General features: G+C 41.2%; 1 protein-coding gene across 3 annotated transcripts in view; it reads right to left on the bottom strand.

Moving 5' to 3' along the window:
• LOC135938826 (B-cell receptor CD22-like) overlaps window positions 1-16748 on the bottom strand; it is a 185942-nt gene extending 169194 nt beyond the window's left edge. For all 3 annotated transcript variants that reach the window (XM_065482772.1, XM_065482773.1, XM_065482775.1), the window contains exon 1: window positions 16469-16748. In XM_065482772.1, coding sequence (XP_065338844.1) covers window positions 16469-16580 — 112 coding nt within the window. In that variant the 5' untranslated portion in view covers window positions 16581-16748. The remainder of the gene's footprint in view (window positions 1-16468) is intronic.
• Between the last annotated feature and the right edge of the window lie 3987 nt (window positions 16749-20735).

Below are 20735 nucleotides of genomic sequence, written 5' to 3'. Positions count from 1 at the left end.
CGCCGCCCATAATTTATTGCAAATGCGAAATAAATTCGCCAGCCAGCCTGATCAAATCGACGCGTGGCCCGTGGAAATCAAATCGCGAGAGAGTGCCGGCTGCTCTGTCAATTTCACCACCGAAAAAGATATAAAAGAAGGGGAAACTAAATCCAGGTTGATGTGCTTCTCCAGATAACTTTGTTCCCATGTTTTGACTGCATTATTTCCTACCAATTTCCATGAATACTGAAAACTCAAGTAGATTCTTTTATTTTTTGAAGTTCTTTCAAAGGAATTTATCGGCTTTACTTAAGTTCTAGCAAAACAATATGAGTCACGTTTATTATGGTGGGAGGATTTTTTTTTAACTTTGGAGCTCCACAACTGAAAAACTGCGTCAAATTGAAGATATTCGCCAGTCGTGTATTTTAACTTGTGAGAAAATTTATTCTATGAGCCGACTGATGAAGTACGGTGTCGACATAATAATATTTTCCAAGAAGCTCTGCATGAAAATATGGAATCATCATCAAAATTAGATTAAGTCAACAGTCGGCAGTCCTCAGGATAACGAATCCCACGCAAACAAAATTAAACGTAATCAAGAGTGCAGCGTTCTCATTAGTTTCGGAAAGAAACACAGGTAGGGGGTCACGTGCGCCGGGTGAACAAGGAGAAGCCCTGGCCAAGAGCAGAGGAGCCTATTATAGCGATTTCTGGGTCAGAGGTGGCGCGCGTAAAAAGTAGCAGCAGCGCAGGGGTGACGTCGGCCGCGTTTACGGGCTGCTCAATCACAAAGGTGATCAAGCAAGCGGCGTCCAAAATACGAAACTGGTCCGAATTACTCCCCGGGCGGCAACTACCAAAGCACTCACTAAACACACAATATCGCCGCGAGATGAAAGTGTGTGTGTTTTGTATACCTTTCACCGCCTTTTATCGTCGTAGGGCCGAATTCAAAATATAACGACCTGGCGTGTTTTCCACCGCGGAGGCGTCCAAAAAGGCAGGCCCATAAAATAAAACAGGCTCCGCGCGCGTCTGCCTGCCTGCCTGCCTGCCTGCAGCCCTTACTCTATATAAAGCATCGATTTTCGCACCACGAGAAACACCGTAGTTTGTGTTTCTTCTTTATATACTGCTGCAGTGGCGTGCTGCAATAATTTTCGTAGCAGCCCCAGCTTAAATCTTTTTGTTCCGTGTGTGATCGGAATCTGGAATCATCTCCTAATGCACCCCTCGCCGCCGGAACGGGCGCGAGGGGAGTGATTTTTGCTTCCAAATAAGGACTTTGATTATACGAGGCTTGCCGAATGTTGGGTCCATGGGAATTTAAACATTCAATATCTGTCGAATCAATTTTCAAATCCGGAATTAATTCATTTTGACTTCCTTGTTACAGGTTGATCAATCTGCATGCCATGAATTAGAGATATACAAACAGTTTAATATGTTCGAAACATCAAAGCGGCTTATCTCGGTCAGGCAATGTTGGTTTTATTAAATCAGCGAATGACTGCTGAATATGGGCGTGCAAAATACATCGAATGATCGCAGATGGGGATTGGATTGTTGCGCAAAACAACCTTTGAGAGAGGAGCTTTTCATAATACGTTTTGCGCCTGCTGGTGTGTATGCGTCCGTGTGACACAAAGGCAAATTAATTTATCAACGTGCTCGCTTTGTTTTCACATATCTTGCTGCTGCAGCACGGGCCGAAGCCACCAGCTTATTGTTCGCCCTCTGGTAATTTATTTATTCTGGCCTGATTTAGATATTAATATTGATATTAACATTAATTCAAATATCCCGTTAATTGCAAGCAGAATTACATTCATAGCATTCATAGCTATGAAGGTGAGTGCAATAGAGTTGAAGCCAACATATATCTCACAATGTTAATGGGATCAAGCGACACATGAAACAGCATCAGTCATTTGTCATATGAGCAAAATCATTAGTTTTTGAAGCTGCTAGCAGGACAGGTGATGCCACCGTGAATTTATGAATTTACAATTTCATAGCCTTTTGTCAAGGCATTCCTACAGGAGTGTCAAGGCTATATAGAGATTTTTGAGAATTTCGAGGATCTTTTAATTACGGGTTGTCCAATGTCAGAAATTGTAAAGGGTGATCAACTAAGCGACTCAAAATTCACAAACAGCTCCAAGGGCGCATACCAGCGCCGACTTGCCACTTCTTGCTGGTTTCAGATTCAGATTCAGATATTCTTTTATTTTGTTAAGCCAAATATTTACAGGGGTGGCTCTTAAAATAAGTCAGGTTTAGCCTTTTTGGGCTGTTAAACATAATATCACAGACATAAAAAAATAATAATTACAGACAGAAAAATTCGTCCAGGTCATAGAATTGGTGGTGCAAAACCAGCTGCTTGAAATTGGAGATAAACTCTTTGCTATCATCAATTAACTTAATTGAACTTGGAAGCGCATTGAAGAGTCTCGGTATCATGCTCGCTGGGTTTTGCACCGCCTGTTTCAAATTACATGGTTTAACGTACAGGTCATTGTAACATGCGTTATTTTCTTTTCTGCGAGTGGGTATACCGCCTACATGTGGAACGTCTCTACATTTTGGAAATTCTGCGGGGTACTTTTTGAGGAATTTCATACATTCATGGATGTACAAGGAATAAACTGTCATGATATTAAGCTCACGAAAGAGGTCACGACAGGACTCTAAGGTTTCTGCACCTTTCCAGCGACTTAAAGGACAACAATTTATATTAGCGTTTCAAACAAAGACCTCGGTGCGGGGAGGCGAAAAGTTATAGCCACGATTGGGCCCAAGCTTCTCTGCGGCCATTCGGGCCCAATGTTTACCCGCTCTGTGGTGTTATTGGTATGCTGAGCAGGGATTCAAAAAGGGATTGAATAATTTAAATGTTCATTTGGCAGCAATTTAGTATTAAATTTCAAACCAAGTGTATTGTGTTTCACGTTTACTGCAGCACTTTATTAAAACGGGAACCGTTTTACGCAGTCATTATCACCCTGAAATCTGATTATTGTCAAAGGTATACTATATTTTATTAAAGTCCCTGCATGCATTATTAAAGTGGCCATCTCGTATTGGGGTCTTCTAAGTGAAAAGTGTGTTGGGTCAGTCTCCCCCTATCTCTCTCATTATGGAGGAAAGGTTGCTGATAGACTCTCCGAGTGTATCTCCTTTGTGCTGATAATTGTGCACCTCGTGTAACAAAGCACCTAGGCTCTCGGCACCACACCCTTTAGAGGTGCATTATCTTGTTCCCAAAGGGATGAGCGGGGCTCGTTCTCTCAATATGTTACGCCCATTAGCACACTAATACCCGGCGGCGCAAATGGAATCGGGCAGAGCAAGCGAGAGTGAGAGAGGAGGGACGAAAACAAAATATAATTACCCTGGAGCAGGACACAAGACATTCTTTCCTGTGTTTGCGGGAGGACAAAGTTGTCGTGGGCCGACGCTTTGTTTCGTTTGTTGCTGTGAGAGCCGAAAAACAAAAGCATGTTTGCGTTTGAGAGGGTGTGCGCGTGCAAAAAGCAGCGTCCGTTTTTTTTTATGTTATTGCGTCGCACAGATTTCGCGCGAGCAGCCCTTTGAATACCACATTAGGTCCGTCTCGGAAGCGGCACGCGCAATTCCGCAGCTGCTGCTGCCGCTTTTGTTTCGCACGCCTTAGTTTAAATTTCAATGGAAAATTGGTTTTATGCGTCGCCACCGCCTTTTGCACAGCGCTCTTTCAATTTGCTGCCGAATTTAGACCGACACACTATATACATGACAGGCCCTTTCCAGCACACAAAGGGCCAGGCGAAATTTGGGGAAATGAGCGTTAACAAAGCTCCTCTGTTTACATTCGTTGCGCGAGTGGGTGCTCGCTGATTTTTAACTGCTCTCGCTGGAGGGAGAGCAGCAATCCCAATTATTTTGAGATGGAATTGATGTGTATTGATTAATGCCTATTTCAGGACACGGTTTGATCGCTTGAGGATGAACGTCAATCACCATTAGCATTTGAAAAGCAGCTCAATGGAGGAGCCGTACTACGTCTGTTTGGAAAAATACGTAATGATTAAATAATGGACGCAGGCGAGCTCCATTCAACATCGAACGCTAATTTTAGGCACGATTTTCCAGATTTCTGTTTCATTCGTAAAAAAATGAATGCCTGGTACAGTACTTCATTCGATTTTCAAAATATTTCAGCATTTTAATTAATTTTCAATTCACCTTAAATTGAGAAAATGCAGTCAGCGATTAAGCTTTTGAGCGTTTTAGGCTTTTCCGTTAATCCACTTCGAGAACGAAATCTGGAGAGCAGTATAATTAACCGCGAGAGCGTGCGGCTGCTATTTGGAATTCGCGGCAGGCGGTTCTCCGCTAAGTAAAAGTGACATCTTAATACATTTAAAAGCCATATCTGGTGCGGCGGCATAGTAAATCAATTACCACATCTCTTCGTGTCGAGAGAAGAAAAATGGGCGGCGGAAATTAAATAAAAATTAAGCCAGCAGCCTCTTCCGAGAATCCATACTCTTATTTTTCGCGCTCCGCGTGCATGCTGATGAGCAGGATGGAAAAGGAGTGTAAAAATATTCTAAAAGCTGCTAGCACTTTCTGGAGCTTTCGTGTTTGGCCAAGATCACGAGATCGCCGATAATTTGTCTCTAATGTGTTGGTCTAGCGTGGAGCAGCAATAATTTGTTTCGGGTGAGGAATTTCTCTCCCATATGGTGTAAGAGACATTGCCAAGTCGCTCCAAAGAAGCTATTAATTCAATTGGAGTGCTACACTCGCTGCAAATTATTGTGTGAATGAAAAACGGCTGTTTTATCTCGCAGAGAAATCCAACCGGCCACTTCAAAGCCTCTTTAATAGCGCGCTTAGTGATTTTAATCTCAAAGTTCTCCCATCTGCGGCCAGCAACCACACATATTCGTGACAGTAAATTCCAGATAATATATAAACTTGCTTGGATATTTGCAGATGAGGCGAGCATATTGGCCCTGACGGCTAGTGTAATTAGGTCAAAAATCTGCATTTACGATTTTACAGTAAGGAAGTGAAAACAAGTTTTGAGGCCAGCTGGTTTCCTACAACGGCCTTGGCGAAATTCCTCTGTGTAAGAAAATGCCGTAAGGGCGAATGATTTTCATTATTTGTTGTCTCTGCAGCGAAACGTAGATGGCGAGACAAGTGACAGGCAAGATGGATGAACTGCCGCGCAATTCGCAGGTCCAACTTACTTATTTACCGACTTTTATCTTTTGCTTGAGCGTCGGCCGGCCATTTTTTCGCAGCAAACTAGATCCGTTTGCTTTTTGTGTGTTGCGATTTGACACCGCGTGACGTTTCCTCCGGCAGCTTGATTAATCTGTTCACTTACGAGCTAAATTGTTGTGACGCGTGCACGTCCCTCAGCTGTGATTATTATTGAGCCTGTCCCGCGACAAATGGCCAGTCGAGCGAGCGAATCGGCCAGATGATCCGAATTATGTGTATTTTGTATCTGCCGCGCAACCCTAATTGAATTAGCCGCGCGCAGCTGCGCGGCTGTCACCAGTCTACAACATCCTAATTAGTGTTGTTTTAAAGAGAAGCGCGTGCACCAAAAAACTGCAGCTCCATGCCTTAGTTAGGGCTGCCCGTTTAGGTTTATTTGACGGCATTTTAATTAGTTTGTTTTTTCTTTGAATTAATTATTGTTTATTCTTACTATTACAATTACAGAGGCATGGTTTATTTTAAGGAGGGAATGTTGTAATCACAGTATCAATCTTACTAAAAATAACTAACAGAAATGTGAATGGTATAGCCAGAAAAATTTCAATCAAAAGCTAATGTGTCTTGTTTTATTATGAACGGAAGCGGTGGTAGGTAGTGGACTGTATAAACAGTACGCAGTGAACACACATTGTTACGCGCGATTCGCTCAACATTCTTGTGAGTTTGAAAAATATTAATAAAGAAACACCGCGTTCTGCAAGGCAAAGAAGTTGGTGTAAAAGCAGAAGATTTTATCTTCGTAATAACAGGTTCTAAAGAGAAAAACCGGTCTTCTGCGTAGTTCTGGGATTAATTTTGCAATAATCTCCACTTTTAAACTCGCAAGCATTCCTTTTCCTTTTTTCCTTCATTCAAACAGAATGTCTGCATATAGGCGAAACGCACTCTTGTATTTTCGTTGAGGCCTTTTCGCGCGGGAAATTTGTCGTTTATATAGGCCGTGAAAATATTTTTCCACATGCGGTTAGCGCCGCAGCAATAATTGATTGCCGGCGAGGGAAGGAAAACAGTTTAGTCGCCGATGTGTATGTGTAAATTCGGATCGTTTGTATGTGTCTGCGCGCGGGAGCGGGTGTGAATGGGGCCATAATTCAATTTTTATTCTGCGAGCGAGCGGCTGGCTCCCTTTGGCGAACGCATAATCGCCACGCAGCAAGGGGAGCGGGAGCAGAAAACTACCACATATATTTTATTGTTGCACTTATGCCGCTGTGACAGTTAATGAAAGGCGGCTAAGTGGCTCCTTGTTTCTGCTTGATTTAACGCCGGCAGGAAATGCGTGTTGATTTTTGCCTTTTCACCGCGGCTACTCACGGGGCAGCGCACAATATTTGAAGTGCGCTCTACCTGAAGTGCATAAATTATTCAATGGTCACATTATTTGCTCTGTTTACAAACGAAATTGCTTTTCCTTTGAGCCATATTACCGCGTTTCAATTAGCAAGTTTTCCAGCTCTTCCGGCAGCAGTGCGAAATTAATACAGAAAAGCAAATTAGTCTTCTGCGTAGAGGCACAACATCAGCAGCCGAGACAATCGCGGCCAATTCATTTGCACAACGTGGGTGGCCGAGCGTTCTCGAATTCATTCATTTGTCACACGCACTTCGCCAACACATGAGCCAGCTGTTCGTTTAACCCTCGCAAGCGAGGTTAATTAATGTACTGTAGTTGGATTCGCTGCTGCAAAATCACTTTTGTGCGCGGCTAACAAAGCGGCTGAGAGACGCTCTTGAGCATTTAAAACCAAACACACGGTGTGTGCATTCACGGCGGCAATTACCATATTAATTAGCGGCGTCATTGTCAGGCTTCTTTGTCTCTCACCAGATTTTCCATAATTTAATGAGATGTGGGATAATCCCCTGACGTGCATGCATTATATGCATACACGCGCAGTTTTGAAAGAGCAGCTATTTTTGCTCTGGCGAGTAGTCAGCTGACGAGTCGATCAAGGGGAAAAATCGAGTGTGGCAGTGACAAGACGAAAAGGGGCTTGTCAAGAGGCACCAATGGAAAGATCACTCACGCACATCAATCGGAAACAGTACGTCTCAATAAGTCCTCTTCAAATAATAAAACATCCAGTTTGTCGTTCACCGCGCTCGAATGTGAGCCAATGTGCCCTCTCCAGATAAATTTGCATCCTGCCAGACGGGTCGGGGGAAAAATAAAAGCGCGCGTTCACTTTATGCCTTCCACCACACCAACTGTGCGCGGCATATACATTTTTATTTTCCTAAGTGCCGAACGCGCGATTGCTCACAGCCAACAACTGGTTGAGTTTTCTTCCTCTTCCGAGATCCATTTTCTGCCGCCAGGCTAATGTGTGTGCATCAGCATGTTGAGCTCTCTCGCCAAATCTGCTCCGCCAGAAGATAATTTTTTTTGCAGATTTCGAGCTCTGACATTTATTGAGCTTTTAAACAAACATATCTGTTGTCTGTTGAAAATTACGTATTGCAGCGATGCACATGATTGGCCTTTTTAACTTAACAATGCCTTTTTTCAATCTCCTCTTGGCCCTTCCTGTGGGCTACGAACTCACCGGATCCCGCAGTAACACCGCCAAACGAATAACATGGGGCTTGAGGTTATCTTTTCGCCTCCCAGCGCCGAGATAATTGATCGAAAAACCGCTGAAAGGCGATAAAATCAGCAAGTGGTGAGTCCCAGCCCTTTGTTTAACTCTAGCTTTTCAAATCACTAAATTATCCACATTTTGCCATCTCTGAAATTGGGTAGCCAGTGTTAATAGATCAAATACCTCCCCTTGTCTTATGATGAATAATAAAATTCTTTAAAAATGCGAGCTAACTGGCTGATTGACTCGTGTAGCTGGTCCAGGACAATCTCATTTTAGCTAAAAAAAAAAAAAACACCCATAATTTCCTATAGGTATAAACAAGTGAAAGAAAAAAGTGGAAACTTCAGAGATGGTTTCTTGGTAATTTGCAGGTAAACCTGATAAATTTCAGCTTTACCCCAGTATTCCGAGAAACCTTCTAAATTATGAAATATCCATCTCTCTAAAACAAAGTCCTTCCTCGCCAAGTCGTGCCGTCGTTGAGCCCGGCGGCCCACGGCAGACCAATTGCCTGTCCCACGGAGAAAAGAAGCAGCTGCATAGTGGCCTAAGTAGGCGCCATTGTTACAGTGAGTGGCAACTTGCACATTTTCTTGCTCCCGCAGCGCTTTGTTCGTCAAATTGAAAGAGTAATTACACACACGTGTGGACGAGGATGACGGACTGCTCTCTGCAAAAATAACGTGTGTGCACAACCTTGGGTTCAGCGGAGTGCTGGACGGTGTATTTCGCGCTGCACGCCTCCTTTGCGCCTCATCTCACGAGGGACGCGCCTTAATAACGTGAGCAGAGTCGCGCTGAAGACGGCCTCGGGCTATGAGTAAGGAGTGCGATGCAGAAATTAATGCTGCTCGAATGAGGATGCGTTTTCGCACACATCTTGGGTTTTTGCCCCGTGGGATTCCAGAGGAAAAGCACTCAATTTTAATTAATGCTCGTCAAGGTCGAGATTATTTTGAAATGTTTTTAGTTCAAAGCTATATAGGGAGTCGGATTACTCACTGGTATTGTGAACCAATTCAATAGCAGTTTAGAAATCAATAAAACGTACTACTCTGACAGGAGGAGTTCTGGGGTCAATTGGCTGTCTAATAAATCGCGAGGTGCTTTAACATGTTTTACGGAATTCAACTTTTCAGGCTGTAGAAGAAGATAGCAGAGGTCAAGGATGAACGATGAAATTGCTCACAATCAGCAAACCAGTTTCAGTGTTGTCTGGCGACAAAAATTAAAGGCTGGTGGGATCGATGAGATTTGAGGCCGTGGTGATAAAGGGGTGATACACCGCTTTACCTCATTAGCTCAAGTATCAGAACAGAGGGTTCAATCTATGCGCAGCAGGGCTACGCCGAGCCCAGCAAGTTGCGGATTAAATTGCATTAAACGAGGTCACACAATTGAAATCGAATCACCGCTCCCATGGTTTCAGGCGTAAACACGATAATTAATCTTGCACAGTGAGCCGCAGTTTGCCAACCCCGAAGGCGCGTGAGTGTGCATCGCTGCAGAGAATCGAAATGAAAATAACGTTTGATGTTGCTTGAGCAAACAAAACATTATAGCAACACGTTTGTAAGCAGTTCTGCTGCACTGCGCGTTTACATTTTTTTAAACATTTAGCCGTCAACTCCATCGACGCATGTTTTCACAACACACACGGAACTCGATATACATACGATGGAGGTTGTTAGCTACATGGACCGGATTTAGATGTGCTGGCATTATATTTCTGGAGCATTCCGTTATTGTAGGTATCAACTCTGTCTAGCTTGAGCAAATCAATAGTATTCGTAATTCAACTAGTTTGAAAGATAGTTAGCATTCTACTTAAATTATTCATTAATTAAAAGCTGTTATTTAGTCAAGCGTTCGTATATACCAATGGCGTTTAGAATAAAAAAAATCAACAGAACCAATTGATATCGTTTCTCTTTCGTCGAATAAAAATGATAGCAGTAAGGAAACTGCTAAAAATACTAATATCTGATCAAATTCCATGAATGTGCGGAACTGTAGAAGATGCTCCCGCCAGATCAATCGCCATAATTATTCAATGAGGCCTATTCGGGCTAAAAGTGAAAACTTTTCCGCCCTTTCCATCAAAACCGTAATTAAACTCCCTTGCTCGGTGTAATTGACGACTACGTGCCGATACAGCTTAAGGGAAATTCAAAAGAACACCGCACTCCCCCGGCGCTGAATATTAAATATCTGCCTCTGCGAGCGCGGATCCTTTTTGCATAACAAATTTCCAATAATCTCACGTGCCCCGAATTTCCGAATCTTCCGCTTTTCAGACCGAGACCATCCCACACGAAACTGGTTAATAAGACTGGCAAAGTGTGCGGTCTTACATCGGAATGCATTTAAATCACACTGAGAGGGAGATAATAACGAACAAGCCGGGCAGGATTGACTCTGTTGTGCTTTTGTGTTCGCGTCGTGTACGCACACAAACAACCGACACGTTAATAGGAGTTTTTATTGACTTTGGGAGAGTCCTTTGCCTAATGAGTCCCTTTTAATAACCGCCGCTCCCGCCGGACGAGTAAACACACGGGCCATAGACGCACAAAACCCATTAGCATTTTTTTGTTCTGCGTGCGCCAAAAGTTTTTTCTCACACCTTCACGAGGGAGATGTGTTTATGATTTGTGCCGGTTTGATTGGCACCTGATGCAAGAGGCGGAAATTTGTACGCTATCCCCACCGCGACGTTATTTGGAAACATTTTCGGCCTGCCGTAAGACAGCCAGCGTAATCATCCTTTTGCACCACGAGACTCGCTCGCCTTGAATATTTTACCGGCAAGAAGAGGCGCTTCTCTCTCATTGTGTGCGTACATACTCGTTAAATTTGCATGAACACTGACCTTTATCAAGCTGTGTGGTGAAGCGTTTTATGGTTCCTGAAGACTTGCAGCCAGCAGGGAAAATATGCGGCTGATTTATGATTTTGGCGGCGGCCCCCTGCTGGATATTAATCTCAATATATGCAGCGACGTTTGAAAAGTACAAGAGATGTCTGTTGAGTTCGTGTTTGAGATAAAAACGCCAGATGTGTTATTTAGAAGGCAGTAATTTGATTCATTCTATTGTTTATAGAGTATCGCGTTCATTGATTGTTACGCAATTGGTATTTCTGAAAAGGCAAACCTGATTTCACCACAGCTTCCTCTCATGGAAGGTTGTATTAATTAAATGCTCACGGATATCATTACATTTGTTTATTTATCAATGATTCATAGGGTTAGGAATTTTTTGTTTCTGTAGTCATTTGATTCAGTTTAACAGCACGAAAACGTTTAAAAGACTAGTGAAGCACACTTATATTTTTTTAGAAAATATAATCATGTAAAAATGTAAAATGATTAAAAACTAGTCTAAAATGAAAGAAAATTCAGATTTATTTTTAAGCATTCAGTCTTAAAGCGCCTCAAATTCATAGCCCACTGAGACAGTTTGGTTTTAACTTAGTTTTCCACATGTAAACGTCCAAGGCAACTAATCTAGCAGTAGCGCTGAATGCAAATCACAGTTCTGTTACACTAGAATTGCCAAACGGACCTGCTACTGCTCTTGGGGAATATAAAACTCTGACTTATGGACTAGAAGCGAAGGAGCAGAAATAAACACCCTAATTTATAATCTTCTAACAGGAATTCGTAATGGATTTTTGACAGAAATGCGTATGGGTGTGTGTGTGTCGAGGCAATGGCTGGCCCCTGTGCGCTCTCTATTACCGCGTCTGGAACGACGCGAGCCATTTGTCAGCGGATAAAGCTGGAAACCTGTCGTGCGGCTCACAAAGCTCGCGAATCATCTCGTTATGGTGCGAGGAAAAGTGCTGGTGCCTGCGGAATAAAGCCGAGAGCAAGCGAGAGTACGTGCGTCCATTACTGCGCTCTGCGGGAAGTGAATACGCGCACACATACACACACACGGGCTGACTTATTGGGTAATTAGTCGCGTGCGTAACCTTGCTTTTTGCTCACTCTACGATCAGCAATGCAAATGTATGCAATCTGCGTGGGCACGTCTCTATTTCGGTCGGCAAAATTTGAAATTTTAATTTTGTGAGAGCAGTCGCTCGTCAATTACGGCCGAAATCCGCTGGCGGAAAAGTCTAGGGGCGAAATCGAAAAAGCAGAGCAGGCGACATGTTTTCCAGTTGGAAATTTTAACTAATGGTCTGAATGGTGCTGTGTGTGGTTGGAAAGCGTTCGAAACTGACGTCCCCCGCGGGCTTTCACGAAAGAGTGAATTTTGGTCTGACTGCGGCTATTGATTTCATTGTTAATAATTTAACTAGTTACTCCAAAATCATTCGACGGCAACGCATTATTAATTTATTGGCATCAGCACAAATTAAAAATTTACAATCCATTTGACAATCAGTTTCCACAATTTCCCAGGTATTATGCAAGGTTTAAAATTCCATTATGATCTCGCCTGTTTTTTTCTTTTTGTATCCAGGCTTCAAATATTGGCATGAATTATGAAATTTAAGACTTTCAAAACCGTTTAATCTTCCTTTAACTCACCTCAAAACCTATATTACGCACAATATAATTTACTTTCTGTTCGTATAATTTTTATTTTCTATTTCTAAAAACTATATTTAGCACTTGTAATCTCTTAACATAGTATGAGAGTATGATTAATAGTATATGAAAGTATGTTTAAAATTTAAAATATATTAAATAACAACGAATTTTGATCTCCTCTAATGCATTTCTGTCGCGCATATCAATAATCACGTTTACCATTTTACGGGGGAAAATAATTTGTCAATAGCATAAAATAAAATAAAAAATTGATTTCAAAGAAAATTTTAATGATTTTGTTAAGCTACATAGTCAGCGTTTTTTAATATAACTTTTCTCGTAAAATCTTTAGAGACAACTTCATATTTTCAACAAAATTTTAAATTTGCACTTAAGATAAAATTTCCCTTCCTTCCAGTTAAGTAAATTTTTCAACTGACGGCGAGGAAGGTCCTCCGCTTACTCAGAGGTGACTACTTTGTAAGCGGTAGACTGAAAATTTAATTAAATTTCTTCCCTGCTGCAGCCAACGTCGTGAGTATTTACAAACAAATGAGAGAGTGTGTAGCTGGCGCGTATCCTGATGAAGGCGACGCGATAACGGCAATAACTCATATTTATCTCCGCATCTACAGGCTTCGTTTTTCCCGACAAAACGCAGAGCGAGTGCCACTCGCGCCTTTTACAAAGGCTAATTTTCCTTTTACCTAATAAAAGCAGCGCCGCAAAAATGGAATTCTGAAATACACCGCGGCAGCAGATAGATATTAAATTTCCCACGAAAGCATCGGATTTCTGGCCTGGCGCATACTTTTAATATCACACACAATCATCCCTGCATAGAAGCGGTGGCTTTGAAATTAAAAGAGAATTTCACATTCGGAACTTTTTCAGAGGTTAACCGGCTGCTTTTTATATGCATTCGTCTATCGCGGCCGCAACGCAACGAGCGCAGAATCTCGCAAAAGTTTCGCCGGAGACATTGCGATGTGGCGAAACTTCCATGACGGCGGGCAGTAAAAGGCGCGTTATTTGTTTTTAATTAATGGCAGGGCAATCCGTGCTTGCTCTCGAAATTGCCGTGTCCCGAAAAAGTCGGGCGTGTAATAGAGGCATTGCGTGATGTCACCTGCTTCTCTCGGCCAACGACTTCGGATCGAGCAAAATGCACGGATAGAGTCATTAAGGCCCACTCACTTTAAAGCAGCAAAACAAAGAAAGCGCCTCAACGTCTCGTTAGCCCCTTTAATGGTGCTCAATAAACCCATTATTTGTCCTGCAGTGCTGCGCTAGAAATAATTGTTTCACGTTCGCTCGGCCGTGTGGCCACACAGCATTTTTACGATTCGCCCCTGTCGTCGTCATTGTCGTCTGTGAAAGCTCGAATTTAATTTATTAGCAGTAAAGAGGCAGGTGAAATGGTATATTTATCTGTGAAACACGCGCGGCAGCATTTTCTCGCGCGCTGATAACACTCTTAGAAATAAAAAGCGCGCCGCACGCGAGCTGGCAATTGATATTCGTCTAACAATTTATTGAGTTCCAGAAATGGCATAAATCTTCGTTTCGCTATCACCAAGCACAATTAATGTGGCTGCATATAACCGTTTCGAAATGATAAATCTTACTGCCGGTGAATTTTAGTAACATACCATTTCCTGGCAAAGCGCTGGAAAATCAGTACATTAAAATCCTGTTGTTTGCAGACCTTTGAAGACTTAAATTGGCTGATGTTTAATACTGCACCTTCCAAAAGCCAAATCACAAACTTCAGAAAGTGCTTGGTAATGTTGACATTGATTCGCATGTTAACCGAATTCCACGAAATTCACGGAGAAATTCAAATGCAAAAGCCCATCAGAGGGAGTTTACGATTTTCATTTAGGCATCAAATGAGCTTCAGTTCAAACTACCGCAAATTTAATCATTTTGAGCCACTTTTAAAATCGTCTAGCTGTATAGCTCCGTTGTGAAGCTATTAAAAAGAATTTAAAAATTGTGCAAAATGGTACACAATTTCGATGCATAATTATTCAAACCATTTTTTTATTTTGGTGATTGTCGTATAATTTGAAAAATTGTTTTTTGCAACCTGTTGGTTCAAGAAAATAGAAAAAATAATTGAATGGCGAGATGTAGTAATTTTAGTCGTGTCAAGTTTTTAAATCTGGTCTTTTTATTGTGCCTCTTTTCAATATTGTTGGCTTTTCTTAAAAGCAAATAGATAGTTTTGCCTAAAGTGACAGCAATTTTTTCTGGTGAAAACAATTTTTTGAATTTCGTCCAGATACTGCTGACATATAATGAGCTTGGGAAATGTTTCGACCCAAGAAAAATTTGCGCTGTCAATTGTTTCTAATTTGTGTTGAAAAAACTACACTTTCTTGTGAAAACCATCTAAATATGATCCTTACACTTTTTTAGAAGTTTTAAAGTGTACAAGAATTCCAGCCTCTGAAAATTTGATATTTTTTGGAAAGGAAATTGCTAGTAAAAATGGGTATTCTAAATAAAGCCCAAACCTGTCTTAGCATTTCTGGCTGGTTAGTATTATTTGCTATTAAGTTAAATTAAGAAGTTTTAATAAAATATTGACTCAGCATGCCATTTTTTCTTTCTTCAGGTAATACAAAATATATGCAAATGCATTCCATATTCAGCTGGGATAATCACTTCATATTCACATTAATTAGCATCGTCGCTGGCAGTGTGAAGATGGTATATGGCCAGTCTTCGGTTCGACATTAGCATAATCACGAGCGCGGCAGGCATCAGGTGTGTCTCGGCTACTTTTTCCTTTTCCAAACACTCTGCTTATTAAAATCGGCTCAACAGAAGGTGTGGTGTGAAAAGCTCGGCGCGTCTAGGCGCGGACGAACGTGTATTCCTATCAATGGGGTACTCCATTCTCTCTCTCTCTTTCTGCTGTTGAACGAACGAACACATCACATCAAATTCCCATCAAAAAAGATTACACACGCTCGGGTTTAATCATGGCGCGCGCAAACGGATCTTTGAGTGCGCTCGCTAGATTGAATTAAATGCGAGTATCTGTGGTTAAAAAGCTACACACTCGAAACTTTTCGTCAAGTGCTGCTCATTAAGCTCTGAAGAGGGATGGGCCGACCGGATTTTCTGTCAATGGAGAGATACATTTTTGATAAATTGATTTATTCGCCTGACCGGCTGTGTATTTTAATTAGCCGCGCTGGCGCTTCTATCACGTTTACATGATGAGACTGATCTCGACGAACGCTCCTCTCTCTCTTTCTCTTGATAAAAGAGTAAAAGCGATTCGCCTGCTCTTTCATGCTCGCGGATGGTAAGAAAGGCGGCGATTTTGCTTTAGAAGAGAGGAAATGAGTGGCATGAAAGCTCACTAACATTCTTGGCACTAAAAAGGAGGCTCATTACTCATCAGAAGGACGTACAAATGAGATAATATCAAAATTTTATGGTAATATAAGTGAAATAAGTTAATATATATACTTTTACTTGGGAAAGAGATGGAATTTTGCAGATAAGATCTCGTTAAAAAAATATTATTCGTCAATTAAAGTAGAAAAATAAGCATTCTCCTATCTTCGAGCAAGGAAAACATTAAGGAATTTCTCCTCAATTGTGATTATAATATTTAAAATGTAGCATAATTCAGGAATAATAGATGTTTGAAGTGAATTAATTGCAAAAGAAAATAATATGCATAGAGTTCGCTGTTTCGGCACTGCGAGCCTCAGGTCAGATTTTTCAAAATAAAAAATTATTTGTATATTATATTTTTCCCACGGGAAACTTTGTCATAGTCACTTGGCGAATCTAGGCCTAGGCATTTAAAAATAAAATAATAACCATTACACTTATTTCTACTACCTAATTAATTCCTGCAAAAATTCTAATAAAAGCAGTCTCGGTCCCAGAGTTGGGCGGCGAAAAAATCCTTAAAAATTCCGCGGCTAGCGCACCCAAATTCCCGGCGAGTAATTAATGGTGCGCCTTTCTCGGTACCGGGCTTTGGAGTAAAATAATTGAGAAAAAGAAAAATAAAGCACTAAGGGTCACTCACTTGGCTTGTCGACCTCGCTGAGTTCGTCCAGCGGTGACTGGGCGTGCGAAAACCGTGTCAAAAGCACCACGAGCACCACGCTGCGCACGGCCATGCCACTCAAACGTCTCATTCTGCGTGTTTCGTGTTTGTATGTTTGTCCGGCTGTGCCCTGAGTTACACCTACTGCTGCTGTCTGGTCATGATCCGCAAGGTCGGCGAGGAGCACGTCTCTTTCACATCACCGGCCGGTATGCGGCAATAGGCCAAGGACTGTTCTCGCGAGCACGGTCCGAACACGACTGAGCGACTGAGCCGGCAGGGCACTGAGCAAGAGCTGTCTTGCCTGCCGTGGCCGACGCGGGCGCCGCTCGATACAAAGCTCGAGACGCGCGCGGCTGTGGCCCTAGCCAGCCGCACCGCACGGCCCCCTTTATCTCCGCGTTTAATTGCAATTTGCATAATTAGACGCGTGTGCAAAACGACTCGGGCTTGTTTGCTCTTTGAACTCTCGGCCGGCGTCTCTATTTTTGTGAAAATTGCTCGCTCGGCCTTATTAGATCTCCGTCAAAAGCTAGAGCATAACGCGGCCAGCCAGCCACCCCAGTTGCTGCTTCAGCGTTCCCAAATTGCACACCACTTTTCTCTCTCGCAATTCCGGAACAATGTGTATTGAGCACTTCTATATCTGAAAATTGTACATGCTACTAACGTTTCGTTCATAAAAAATTGTTTTGCTGATAAGAAAAATTGCAAGAAACAAATTATTAATTTTTCATAGCTTCACCGGTCAACAATAATCTACACAGTTCAAAAGTTAATATATGGAAATTTAGATAGTGTCAATTAATCCACTCAGAATGTCCTGAAATTTTCAGACAATCCCACGAATGAAGTTAAAAATTATTGAAAGCTCTGCGCGAGTTAATTCAGGATTGAGATTGCTATTCTGGTGAAAATTTGAAAGGAATAAATAGCAAGAATCTTACTGTTGAGTGTCAGTTTCAGCCCATCAGGCCCCATCAGCAGTACTTAACCTCAATAAACAAAGAATTATACCATAGTATAAGCTGCGGATAATTCTGAATCAGCGATCGTCGATGTACGACTGTGTGTTGGTGAGCAACAAACGAAAATAGGTAGCGAGTGACAAATTCTTTTCAACCCCGTAACTTGTTCTCCCCCTGTGATACTACCCTCCCGCACACAAGTTCAGAATGCCGGGCAAAAACAGAACTTTCATTAAAAAAAACTTAAATTTGCTATTAAATATTAGGAAGAACAAATAAAAATTACAGAGGCGCGCGTATACAGATAAGTCATGAAGTTATCTAAATTCACGGCGTATGCTCCTAAATATATTTGAATATATTCAGAGGAACTGAGAAACAATGAGAAAATGATGGTTGATTGCCTACGTCAGCAAAATATGCAAAGAATTTCCTCTACGATTTCCTCAAACCTTGAGTGCAGTGACGAGCAGAATTTTGCTTCAAATTTCCCCCTCGTGAAATCCATGACGCAAATTCAAAGAACAGGTGTACATTTAAGCATCATCCCACATGTATTAGAACTGCTATAAAATGTATTTTTGTCTACTCGGAAGAAATCTGATACATTTTCGTAATGATATTGCGTTTGTGGAAAATCAGACCCTAATTCTGTAGGCTTTTAAAACAAAGTCTGATAAATTGGATTGGTACACAGGACAACAAACCACCATTAAAATTATAACGAATTACATATTGCCTGGTAAAATTATTAGTTTGAAGAACAATCTCAAAATTGTGCGATACTGAAGTAAATTTCAGAATTTTACAATATCTAAAACATTAAACGTTTTGTCAACGATGTTTGTCTTTATTTCGATTCCTTTTTCGTCACGATTATCCAACTAGTGCGAGATATGAGGCAATTTTCCCTTCTGGCGAAATAAATTCTGGTTTTCAATAAGGAAACAGTGCTCACCGCTTGATTAGCATGTAAACTTGGAACCAATTTTCTTAAAAAATTGAACGACCCAAAGAGTTAGTTTCGGCTTAACAGCTAAAACAATTAGAGTTTGTTAATTTAATTTTAAGGCACTCGATTTGCCACCAACAATAACAAGATATTTAATATTATTAATAGATTAAACTAGAGCGAGACACCATAAAAACGTTTCTGAATATAACATAGTGAGACGGTTAAAAGATGTATTTTGAGAGCAGGTTTATGACTTACAGTAATGGAGCAAAGGTAGAGTGAGAAAGAAACGTGCTCACTCGCTCGTCGAGTTGCTCGCCTGCTGTTTTGCATATGAAAGCGGCAGGCACAAAATATTATTTTTAATATCGCTTTCGTTTTCGTCACAATGCTTAGCTGCACAAAGGCTGCTGCTGTGTGCGGAGAAAGAGAGAAATGATATTAAAAAAATTTGTGACGACTGGAGCACAATGGAATTCTCGCTGCTCTTTTCCTTTTTCCTTGGCCTGGAGAATTCCTTTTCGCTTGCAAGTCGTGTTTTTCAGTAAATTCAACGCGAAAGTGATAAATGAGGGCGGGCCTGCTTTCCTTTCCTCTGTAATCAGGGGAGAATACAGTTCTAAAATGGAATAAAATAATTGTAAGCATAAATTGAATGGGGAAACCAATACATAATTAAATCAATTTTTCTCTTCTATTAAAATGTTTTTGTGTTAAATTTTTGGCCATAGTAAGCAACAGTGAGTCCAGAAAAAAATTTTCTTCCTCTGTGCTGTAACCACTGTACTGAATTTTAAATTAGATAACATTATCCTGACATTTTCAGCTGTTCAAAAATTAATATTATATAAAATCTTTGACACCTCTGCTATGATATGATGAAACGAAATTGGATTAAACTCTTAACTTTTTTTAATTATTTTTGTCTTTATACCGTATTCCTTTTTGGAAAAAAACTGAAAATATAAAATCAAGAATGAAATTAAAAAATAAAAAGAATTTCATTTTTGCTGATATAAATTGTGTGGAACAAATTTTGCATTTCCCAAGCACTTAGTCTTGAATAGAGTCTTTTCCTTTTGTGCGTGTGCCAATGACAGCATTCCCTTTTTTCAACCACTTGCAAATTCCACCACGCATCACGCAGTGCAAAGTTTTGCCAGCGAGTAATAACGCACACACAAGAAGACAAACGCTCGCTCGACAACAGCAAACTCACATGCGAGAGAGAAGCAATTTCAACTCGAGACTCGAGCTCAAAATCATCCAGCGGCGCTCGCTGCCGCTCGTGGAGAAACAAAGGATGAAAAGCGAGCTTCGCCGTGAGCAACACGCGCCAGAGCAAATTTTAATTCGATTTCCGGAGAGAAGGAGCAGAAAAGAAGGACTGGTGCGCGCACACGCTGTAAAATATGGTTCAGAGAGAGGGAGCTAGTTTGCAGTGTGCGGCGTGTGTTATGATAAGACGATTAATGCGAGTTTACTTGGCATTAGAGATAAGAAAAGGCGGCTGGGCAGGCTTTTATATTAAAATACGGGCGACAATGAACAATGAGAAAAGTTTTAAATCCTGCTCATCCCAGAGAAATGTTAACACCCCGGTGAACACCAGATGAAGAATGATGCCGAGCATTTTCGCACCGGCTGAGCACAATATACAGCGCAAACTTTTATCTAAGGTTTGTAGAGAAAGGGCAGACAATTAGAAAAAATAAATTTCCAGAAAAAAAAACATAATTTTTGAAATTTTAAGGCAATTTAAGGATTTTTGGCCCGATATATTAGGGTGTGACAGAGGACTGCTAGGGCAACCCCAAATTTTGTCCCATTTTAAGGACCTGTGTCAACAGCGAGGAAGTCGAAAATGTTTATTTCAAATACAAAACAATTCAATTTTAAGTTTTTTTTGTTAAAATAAAAAATAATTTCCCCTCTAAACTCTTAATCAGCACTTTTTTCAGTAATTTAAAAATTAAAATTGTTGCGAAAATCACAAATATTTGCTGTCAAATATTTATTTTTTCTGCATTTCCCTAGGAAAAAACGGAGAACCTATTGTGTGCATCCTTCTTTTTATTGCCACTCAGGGTGAAATGTGATTAAAAGAAACGTTGGATTAATTAATCGTTTGATTTGAGAGTCTCATTCGACGCTAATTGCGCGCGTCGCTCCTAATTGAGGACCCCAAACACCTGCTTTGGCAATACGAGACATTAATCTTCTGGTAATCGGCAGCTACGAGAATTGCTGCGCCTTTTGATTGCCACTCCAACTCCACTCATTAACCTTGGACGCTGGAGAGCAGCAATACCTGCGCCTCAGT

Source organism: Cloeon dipterum, chromosome 3 (assembly GCF_949628265.1).
Source record: "Cloeon dipterum chromosome 3, ieCloDipt1.1, whole genome shotgun sequence".
NCBI lineage: Eukaryota > Metazoa > Arthropoda > Insecta > Ephemeroptera > Baetidae > Cloeon > Cloeon dipterum.
This window is presented reverse-complemented; position numbering and strand designations above follow the sequence as displayed.